At 44.1% G+C, this 11,221-nt stretch overlaps 1 protein-coding gene across 1 annotated transcript in view; it reads left to right on the plus strand.

Annotated features, from left to right (window-relative positions):
* Positions 1 to 4,889, plus strand: part of BAIAP2L2 (BAR/IMD domain containing adaptor protein 2 like 2) — a 216,787-nt gene extending 211,898 nt beyond the window's left edge. The window contains exons 13-14 of the mRNA XM_063941534.1: positions 253 to 290; positions 4,425 to 4,889. Coding sequence (XP_063797604.1) covers positions 253 to 290; positions 4,425 to 4,500 — 114 coding nt within the window. The 3' untranslated portion in view covers positions 4,501 to 4,889. The remainder of the gene's footprint in view (positions 1 to 252; positions 291 to 4,424) is intronic.
* Positions 4,890 to 11,221: the final 6,332 nt, after the last annotated feature.

Consider the following 11,221-nt stretch of genomic DNA (forward strand, 5'->3'; position numbering starts at 1 on the left):
TTGTCCTAAGCATGCAAAACAAAGCCATTCCATTGCAACATATACATTTATCGTGGAGGTGTCTGTTGGTCCAGTATTACATACTATATGGCTTATATTTATATAGCTAAAACTCCACTCATACTGCAGCGTGGTGACCACAACAAGACATGGGGAAGTTTTGCTGGGTCTAGATTCACTACTCTGGAATCTGCATGTGGTGGGCTATGTTTTTATGTTTGTCTGATTTTATCCCCCTGTTCCTGTTTACAGAAGTCTGGTGGAGGACTGCGCGGGGAGCTGTTCCCCAGGTAAGAGCCACAATGATCATGCCAATGTAATATGACTTTAATATGTGCCCAATTTCTCTTAACTTTATTCATGAATATTATAAACATAACCCATACACATCACTGACTATAAGTGATTTCTGACATTGTCCACTAATAACTTGTAGACATTGGATAATCATTGTTTTAGACAAGATGAGCTCTAAACCCATTTCCCATCTGGCTATGCCCTAATTTAGAACAATTAGTGTAAGTAATTTAGGGGTCCATTCATCATCGTTTGTCCACTTTTTTTAGTTATCACATTCAGATGTAATTTCTACGTAATGGGCCCAATCATTTTGCATGTAACACAAGATGTATCACTGATATCTCCTTATTACATTTCTTCCCCGATAGTGGCCGCTGTTCTCATACTAAAGTATGGGGACATAGAAATGATGCACTTCCCTAAGTTATGAAAAGGCATGTTTTTTTAAAAGTGTGGTGACACTGTGTTGGCGTACAGCACCCGAATCGCATCACAAGCTGCCCTTTACACTGCAAATTCCCGGGAGAGAAGGATCTTTTCAGATCCCTGTCCACTGTCTCCCCACTGTCTCCAGCTCAGTGCCCAGAGTCTGCTGCCCCCTGTGCCCACCTTCTGCGCACATCTTCCGCAGCACTGGTGCCTGCCTCCATCCTCAATGTCCCAGTTCCCAGCTCCTGCTCGCAGCCTCCAACCCCCCCCCCCCCTGATGCCCAGCTCCCACCCGCAGCCTCCATCCCCCAAATACCAAGTTTCTGCTGCAGCCTCCGTTCCCTGGTGTTCAGCTCTTCCCCGTAGCCTATATCTCCCAGGGCACCACTCCTGCACACTGTATAGGGGATGGCCATCAACCATCGATGAATTCAAATCATTGATGGTTTATTGTCGATGTCGAATGCTTTTGATATCGATGGGGGAGAGCCAAATGGTTTCCTGCCATCAATGGAACAGAACCACCTGATGGATTTTTTTGTTTACAAGGTGCTGGTTTGCGGAGCATAGCTCTGCCCCCTGACACCCATGAGGCCCTGCTCCCAGATTATGATTGGCCAACGGCCAGTCAGTGAAGGAATAGGGATGACCATCGGTTAGTGTAACCATCGATGATCATCCATAACAAAGTTTACAACCATCAAATGTTACTTATTTTGCCATCGATGGAGAACACACCAATGGCCAAGAGTAAATGTCATTCACCGCTGTTGGAACAGCCACCTCTGCTCTCCACAAACGGAAACTTGGATACAGAACAGAGCCGTAGCCGATGCACACAGCTTCTCCCTGGTCTACGTCCTTATCTGTGTCCTGAAGCCACAGCTGTTACATGCCTGGCTTATCATTGTACTGATGGGCGACTCTTGGCACCACACTTCACTAGCTCAGCGCCACTAGCTCTGTTCTGTATTTTGGTACTATTGCGCTGTCACTGACCCTGGAACGTTCAGGCTGTTCATAATTAGCTGGTTTTCTAACTGACTCAATCCATATTTCAGTTTTGACGTGTCACTGGACCTCTGACTGAGCCATTGTTTAAAATGTTAAATTTGCAACTTGGCGTGGTCATAATTTAGAAACAAACACTAAATGGAGATCTGCAAAATATAAGTTTTCCAATCTTAGGGGGTAATTCCAAGTTGATCGCAGCAGGATTTTTTTTAGCAGTTGGGCAAAACCATGTGCACTGCAGGGGAGGCAAATATAACATGTGCAGAGAGAGTTAGATTTGGGTGGGTTATTTTATTTCTGTGCAGGGTTAATACTGGCTGCTTTATTTTTACACTGCAATTTAGATTGCATATTGAACACACCCCACCCAAATCTAACTCTCTCTGCACATGTTATATCTGCCACCCCCTGCAGTGCACATGGTTTTGCCCAACTGCTAAAAAAATCCTGCTGCGATCAACTTGGAATTACCCCCTTAGTAAATTGATCAAGATTGCTAGAAATTGCACAGCAAAGGGTGTGTGTGTAGAATGAGAGGCGCTTTCTTTGTCTCAACTACCTAATTCTTTGTGATCTGTAAAGCAGCAGCAGTGATTTTTTTTCCTATTCCTATTTTTACACTTATTTCCCCAGAGATACATAAAGAAGGTCCAATGAAGGAATGGGGCAATTCAAATAAATGCAAAAAGCTCTGCATATGGGTTCTTTTCATTACAAGCCAAATGCACTAACCATAGAAAACTCTGACAATTGGGCACATTCCTGCCGGAGTCAGGTGTATTTCAAATGTTTCCATGACATTGGAGCTCGCCAGCAGTGTTATGTCGTGCCCACATGAATGTAGATTCAGAGACCCTTAATGAAGTGATTATATTTTTTTTTATCATAGTGAATATGCTCAATATTAAATGGTTGGTCGATTTGTCTTTTTGTTACATAATTTATCACTTACATTTTTTCAACTAAAAAGCCCAAATTTAGCACAAAGCAAATTTCCGGCAGCACACAGCGAAGGGGGAGGGGGGCAGCGGGTGAAATGAGCGATGTGCTAGATTGCGCCTCCGGTGCTGCGCATCGCTATCGCTGGGGGGCATGCACACGAGAGATCTGTGCTTAAAAATGAAGCAATCTAGTCAGATTGCTTACATTTTAAGAACGGATCTCTCCCTGTGTACCCCCTTAAGAGGAGATCTTGAAGTGTTTTTGTTTCCATCGTCCCTGTGTGTTTAGCATTCAATGCATGGTATATAAATGTTAATATTAGTAATAGTCGCCTCCACTGGAGATAATTATCAAGAAGCCAAGGGGAAATCTTTACTGTACTGTCTGTCTGACGTAGACACAGTGTATTATAATGGTATTATTATTAATAATAATAATAATAATAATAATAATAATAATTTCCTTTATATGGTGCCACAAGGGGTTTGCAGTGCCTTTTAAAAAGTACCTTAAAAAGCACATTAGCAGAAACAGTGCAAACAAAACAAGAAAAAAGTGCAAAAGACGTAGTGCAAAACTTTGCAGAATATGGAATACAAGCTACAGAAAGATTGCTGTATATGCCGTCATAATACCCACCACAGCAGTGCCAGCCTAAACCACAGGTTCAGTGTCACTGTTATTAGTGGGGTAAGATGATGGATAAATGAGGAAGGGAAGACTGCTACTGAGAACTTACAATCTAAAGATTTTGGCAACATACTTACTAGAAATGAACAAGCACCTTATTTATCAAAAGTGTAATTCAGATTTTCTTTCCCGACCCCGTATTACCTACAGGTCATTCACAAATAACCATTACAGAATGTTGAGTGCCATCCAGTTTCGGACTGAAGCATGAAGTGCCCACCATGTGATTGTAATTACTAGAAATTAACAAGCACCTTATTTATCAAAAGTGTAATTCAGATTGTCTTTCCCGACCCCGTATTACCTACAGGTCATTCACAAATAACCATTACAGAATGTTGAGTGCCATCCAGTTTCGGACTGAAGCATGAAGTGCCCACCATGTGATTGTAATTATAGGTGCCCATGCTTAAGGGGCGTGACCAGTTATCACATGGGCTGCGGCCAGTTCACACAGAGGCTTAGCCAGCCATGAGAGTCTATATAATGGTCCTAATTACAGAGTAACAATGTATAATATGAGTGCTCAGCCTTGAACATAACATTAAAGAAAGTAGTTGGGCTTTCAAGCAGTGGGGCCCGCCGGGTGTTTCCCATGTGCCCCTGTGGGCCAGTTCAACCTCGCTGGGGGGGGGGGGGGGGTGAAATGACACCATTAGCATAGCCACGTCTCCGCCCACCTGCTTCTCCTCTACGGGCATCTCAGGCTGCGGGTAAGGAAGGTTAGGGTTAGTAAGGTTAGGGATTAGGTTTAACAAACTTACCTGCTAGGTGTCGGGATACTGAGTGTCGGGATGCTGCTGTTGGTATTGACTACTGGCATCCCAAGTGCCGACATCCCAGTACCATGCAATTGGGTAGAGTGAAAGAATAAAAAGTTATTGGCAGTAAACCAGGCAAAACACAAATAAATGAACAATCAGATTGGTCATGAAGGTAAAAAATACTTCTGATCAGGGAGGGAGTAAAAAAGATGATACTATGTATTTCAGGTGAGGAAGTTACTTTTCACACATTTCCTAAAAGTTATTATTTTCTCATTCCTCCAGGGGAACAAACCCATTTGCGACTGTTAAGCTCCGCCCTACTGTAACCAATGATCGATCTGCACCAATCATTCGGTGAGACTGAGAACATGCAGCAGCCTACCCTGAAAGACATGCCTCCATTAAATGATAACCAGGAGGCACAACAGAGAAGCAACTACTCCCTTTAATCAAACAGAGCCAACAAGATATATATTGCCCTGAAATATACACTTACAGCATATCCAGTTCTGTTTCCACTGGCTGGAAACAGATATTGAACCTAATGTAAATTTCTTTTACCTATTCCAATGTTTGTAAATATTACCTATTAAAGCTAATGTCTTCAGTGTTACTTTGTTGTGAATGATGTCAACATGTTTCTGTATGAACATCCTTTTTGTACGGACGTATTGTGCTGATGTTTATAGTAATGAAAGAACAAGGTATGTACTAGTGAGCTTGTAATTAAAACCCTTGTAAATAAAAGTTGTCTTAAAAAGTAATCATGTCAAAAAATAATGAAAACAACCCTCTAAATAAAACAAATGAGAGCAAAATGTGCACTTACTGTATTGCATGCCTAGCACCCAGGACAGATTTTACTGATATATTTATATTATTTAGAGCATATTGGAAAAAATGCCAAGACAAGATAATCGTGTTAGCAGTCAACAGCAGTTGTATCAAAATGAATTAATAAATAAGCACGGGAGTGTCTATGTATAGTAGTTCTCCTTAATGTTTATCCCTACTTGTTCTATTATTAAAATTATTGCTAATTTTAGTCAATAAGGTGTGTAGTTCTAGGGTTCTCTTACCCTTCCAGCATATTGGAGGAGCGGGTACTAATTACCTAGGCCCAGGCTTGTGTGACGGGCCCAATCCAACTGTGGATGAAAAGAAATACCCTCGATTCACGGCTGAGCGCATTATATTTTTCATTCAAAGCTGGTGTGGCCACACCTTCCAGATTTGACCACGCCCCTGAATCACCCAAGCCCACCATGTTTCTTTGTGTGCTGTGAGCATACACATCTCATACACATCTCCACTTGAATGCATTGGCGTATCTATAATGGGTGCAATGTGTGCGGAGCACACGGGCCCCTGAGTCCAGAGGGGGCCCAGACCGCACACACTGCACCCATTTCTTCTATACCTTTCCGGCATCCCATAGCCGTCACCGCCGCTTCTAGTGCACTGAGCGCTAGAGACTCTGATACAGTGCCAGAGTCTACAGCACTTGCGCAGGACTCCGAAAAAATGGCATGGCGGGCATTTTTCAGAGTCCTGCGCATGCACTGTAGACTTTGGCACTGTGCCAGAGTCTCAGCGCTGAGAGCGCTAACAGCAGCGGTGACGGCTACAGGAGAGGAGGGGCCCACACACGGCGTCTGCACACGGGTCCCCTCCTCTCTAGAAACGCCGCTGCTTGAATGGCTGTAACTATGCAGCAATGGGGCGTTTGCGTGTAGGCTAGGTGTTCCGAGTGCATGTCATGGTTACGTAGGGAGAATTGTGGGCTATGTTGAGTGGAGCAGAAATCAGTGGTACACGTTGTTGTGCCACAGTTCCCTGGATGCCCCCCAGGCATAATGTCCCACTCCTGCTCCTGTCCTGGGGACTATCCAGTTCTTCTCCCTGTTTAACTTTTGACCAACTCCTGTGGGATGGAGTCTGCTTCTTCCAGAAAGGGAGACTGGCTGGGGGACCAAGACTAAAGAGCAACAAATATCTGCACACATGAAATCAGTTATTAACTTTCTCTAATGGCCATTGTAATTTCTTATAATTAGTATTTCTCATGGGGATGCAACCTTAACAATCGGGATCATTCTAAGTGCAAAAGAGAATGAGAAAAAAGGGTTCACTGCCAAATACAACCCCTTTTTTCTCTCTCTCTCTTTTTGTACTTAAGATTGTCCAGGACCCAGGAGTGGCTTCTGGGGTCCATGTGGAGTCTCCATGAGGCCCAGGGGATCCCTCTGTGATGCTGGCAAGAGTGCAGGCTCAGAAGGGCTGGGCTGGAGGAGGCAGTGCTGGAGTGGGTGGACTGCCTGGTGCTCTGCAAGGAGCTGCTGCTGGGACTCCACTCTCTGTACCAACTAGCACATGACATGGGGGTAAATTTACTAAGGTGGGAGTTTTTTTTAGAACTGGTGATGTTGCTCATAGCAACCAATCAGATTCTACTTAACATGCATCTAGCTGCTACTAGAATATAATAGATAGAATCTGATTGGTTGCTATAGGCAACATCACCAGTTCTAAAAAAAACTCCCACTTTAGTATATTTACCCCATAGAGAGGACCTTCTAGAAAGGGCGCCCTACAAATATCTGCAGATACCTACTACTATCTGCACTACAAGGTGAGGCCAGCAATGCTCAGCAGATAGCACAGTACAAGTTGTGGGGTTCAGAGTGCAATACTTTGTAGATTGCACACTACAAAATGGGGAGGACTGGGGGTAGTTTGCAGGGACATCAGATAGCATACTTTTCATTTTTTGAGGGGGGCCTTTGGCCAAGCCTCCCTCAGCTCTCTGGTTTGGCCAAGCCCTCCTGTCCTGTATTTTTTCAGGACAACAGTGGCAACCCCAGTTGGGGCTGCATGAGGAACAGATTTGGGAAACATTAAACATTAAACTTATCAGTGTGGTATCCCCTAATAATTCGGTAAATAGCATCAAGCTGGGAGAACTAGACCAGAGTCTCCATAACGAGGTAAGTCCCATTTTCAGAGTAGGAGCCAGATCCAACCTGGTCAGTCAGCAGCTGGGGCTGCAGCAAAATGGGGGGGGGGGGGGGGGAGGTTAGTGCAAACAAAACAAGTGGACACAGGTAACTGAACCTACAAAATCGATTGAGGACAATGGGCAATAATAATGGAGATTAGGGCTATGGGCTATTCTTCATTATTGAATTTAGGCAGAACATAATAGGTCATGAACCCCTTAGGGTTGCTGTAACACTAGGATGTTGTGAAAGTTGCAAAGTCTCCATTGGGCATAATCATCAATATGCCCCTAAAGCCCCCGTTACTTAGGTTATCAACCTATGGCAAGTTGTGTTGTCGGAAATCAAAAGCAGTTATCCTTGCATGCCCTTGCACAAACAATTTGGCAGCTCAATACTAGTGGTGGAAGTTTACAGATCCAGCAGCATTAGTGTGCATGTGTAAGCTGACTTTACACAGGTCGGGTTGAGGGATCCGTACACGGGTGGAGGGATCCAAACGAATCCCTCTTTACAACTTTCAGTTCTCAAAGTTTGGTGAATGAAGGTCCCCATACTAGCATATGGGGACTGCGGTCTGGCGTTACCTCATTCTTTTGAAAGTAGGTGAATAATACTTTTTTTCAACTACTTCAAGTAATGATGAATGGGACCCCATGACCCGTGTTTAAGCAGCAAGTCAGCATTAATTATGGGCATATTCATTATCCTCTATCCTAAACTATGGGGATGTAGAAATAGGACAATTCATAAAACTGCAAAAAAGCTTTACTGAAAGTAAAACTGTTCGTTCCTGAGATGGCTAACAGCCCCCAAGTTTTGTGTGCATCGGAGGAGGAGAGGGGGGTGAGGCAGGGGGTCCGCGGCTGCAGCAGACATCTGCAGGTGGGCAGCCCCGCTAATAAGGTGCAGACAAGGGGGGCGCAGTTGCAGCATGATCTCTGCAGCCTGGCAGCCCCGGTAGTTGTTGGATGTTATGGTAATAAGGTCACGGGGTTGGAGTTGCCGCGGGTGCACTTTTTCAGGAGTGATAAGTTTAAGATAGGGCCATAATGAATCATGAAAAAATTGTGATATAATGCAGTGGGAATTTAAAACTAAAAATTCTCATTGCAATTTTTTCATGGTGAATATGCCCATTAAAGCTTAAGAAACCATAAGGATAAGAAGGATGCAAATAATATACTAATTGATGGAAGTGCTAACTCATGCTTTAATGCAAGGTCAAAACCATTAAAAATGTAAGTAACATCTAAATCTGTCACCACTGGCGTATCTATAATGGGTGCAGTGTGTGCGCCGCACACGGGCCCCTGGGTCCAGAGGGGGCCCACACCGCACACACTGCACCCATTTCTTCTATACTTACCTTTCCGGCGTCCATCGGCGACTGTGTGTGGGCCCTCTCCTCTCTTGTAGCTGTCACCGCCGCTGCTAGCGCACTGAGCGCTAGAGACTCTGGCACAGTGCCAGAGTCTACAGCGCATGCTCTCAGGACTCCAGAAAAATGGCGCAGCAGCCATTTTTCGGAGTCCTGCGCATGTGCTGTAGACTCTGGCACTGTGCCATGGTCTCAGCGCTGAGAGCGCTAGCAGCGGCGGTGACGGCTACAGGAGAGGAGGGGGACCACACACGGAGTCTGCACACGGGTCCCCTCCTCTCTAGAAACGCCACTGCCTGTCACTATAGCTCATAAAGGCATTCAGTAACACAGTTAGTTCCATAAGATCACCTGATTGTCCCCTATGGGTGAACAAGTTTGTCTAATACATTTGAACTATGTAACTATAGATTTCCGCAAATGAAAATTATGTATGATAGGCAAATTATTTTTTTTGCAGTAGTAGTAGCAGCAGCAGCAGTAGTAGTAGTAGTAGTAGTAGTTGTCAAAGTCGGAAAAATATCATGCTACACGTTGCCATATATTCACCTCATGCGCTTGCCCGCTGCACGTGCACATTCTCTCCCGTGCGAGCGGATACTCGCAGCTGCGTGATGGCGTCTCCTCGGCCATGCGCTCGAGCGCGTGGTATGTGCATTTACGGTAGAGTTTGTGTGCGTCTAGCGGGCGACTCAATAGTTAAATAATAAAACCATATAGTATGTTTTATAGATAATGTTCCCCTTAATAATGACTGTAAGTTTGTTAAATGTAACTGGTCGCTGGACAGAGGAATTCCTCATTGCATGATATGAAGGGTCAGACAGGGTTTGAGCAGTGGTGTCTGGTACCTAACTAAAGAACATTTTATTAGGAACAATCCGGTGCTGGTTGGGTAAAGATTAATCGCTCCTGCGTATAGTTATGGCCATTAGTAGTTTCTGGACATTTCCTATATTTGCAGTTCATTATCCATGCGGCGGGAATTCTGAGATTCCCTCCCACCTGAGCAGTTTGATATAGTCACAGCCCACCTGTTCAAACTAACCTATGACCTTTTGTTATAATGCGAGGAGACATTCCTGTGTCCAATGAACAATAAGATTGTAGGGCCCTTTGTAGTACACTGTATGTTGTGTATATAAGGGTCACTGTCCCCAGACCGGCCAGTACTCTCTCTCTTCAACATTTATCTCTGATAATTGGAGGACTGGATTCCGGTTGCGCTTGCGAGTGTTCCCCGTATGGTATGTTTCTCTGTGGCCACTTTGTTACCCGTTTTAATGTTAGCCATTCATTCTTAGTCGATGTATTTGTGTTTGCGATCGTTCGCTATTGTGTATATTTTTGTTTAGTTATTCTGTTAGGTTTTAATGTTAGCCTGTAGTGTATGAACTGTTCACTGTTTTCTTTTCCCTTTTACTTAGCTAAATATTGTTAGTAAAGGTGTTGGGACCTTAGCAAGGTATTGTGTGTTTATTACATTGCTGAGGGTAATCGGAGCATCTCAATCGCTCAAACAGCTAGCTTACAGATCAAGGTTAAATAGCATTATATCATTGCAGTATCTCAACACTAAGATTTACAGTATAAGCATACTCTGTGTAAGGTTTAAAAGGTTATTATCTGTGTGTACGCTCGCTGTGTGTATTCCGTACTCACAGCGCAGCGTGTGTACGTAACTAGCGTACAACGTGCGAGGTCTTTGTACGCAAATAGCGTACAAAGTGCGTAGCACGTGCACGAGGGACAGCGGCCATTACGGCTTCACGATATTAATAAATAGCTTGTGTTCTAAGGTAAATAATCAACTTTATCAATTGAGGGCTCGTCCGTCCTCCACATATCCGCCACTAGCGAGCACAGAGTTTATCTGTCAGCAAAGGGCGGGAACGCAGTATCCCTTCGTATCCGTATTGGTGGTGAGGGATACAGTGGTGCTGACTAGATAAGCGTATGTTACGCTACGCTGTAGGAGTGCTGGGGTGGAATCCGAAACCGGAAGGTAGGAAGGTAAGAACAAAACGCTATTATCTTTTAAAACTGTTTATTTTTGTTTTGCGTACGCACACACACACGCACGCACACATCTACATTGTTGCGACTCACTATCTTGTTGCCATTAGAACCGATTATTAGACACGTGCTGAGGAAATCTGGTGCTATTTAGTTGAGATTATAAAGGATAATTTTTAAGGGAATAATTGTAAAGGACACGCACACAGCATAGCAAATACTGTGTGGTGTACGGTAAGCGATTACAGTTGAACATCGTTTACATTTATAGAAGCGTGTTAGTTGCGTTGCTGTGGGCATATCTGGACTTTGTGCATACGTGTCTCGGGCAACGTGCGAGATTACGTACGCAACACAAAGGCATACGCACGTGGCGTGTTTACGCAACGGAGCGTACGGATACGCCCACCGAGACTCAAATCACACGATAACATTGTTTTAGTGGGGGCGGTATAGTATAGCCACCTGATAATAGCACAGGTTTGTTCAGTTTCCAAAAAGCTTAGTTAAAAGAGAACCTTTTTCTATTGCAATACTCAGGGATTGAACTACTGCCTGTATGAAAGGAATTTCTGTACAGAAAGATCAGTGTATATGAGTGAGTAGGAGTGAGTGTGGAAATAAAGGTATTATTTTTGTGAACCCACAAATCGGGATCCCGTCGGAGACCACATCAGGTGAGT

The sequence above is a fragment of the Pseudophryne corroboree genome, chromosome 9 (genome assembly GCF_028390025.1).
Source record: "Pseudophryne corroboree isolate aPseCor3 chromosome 9, aPseCor3.hap2, whole genome shotgun sequence".
Classification (NCBI taxonomy): domain Eukaryota; kingdom Metazoa; phylum Chordata; class Amphibia; order Anura; family Myobatrachidae; genus Pseudophryne; species Pseudophryne corroboree.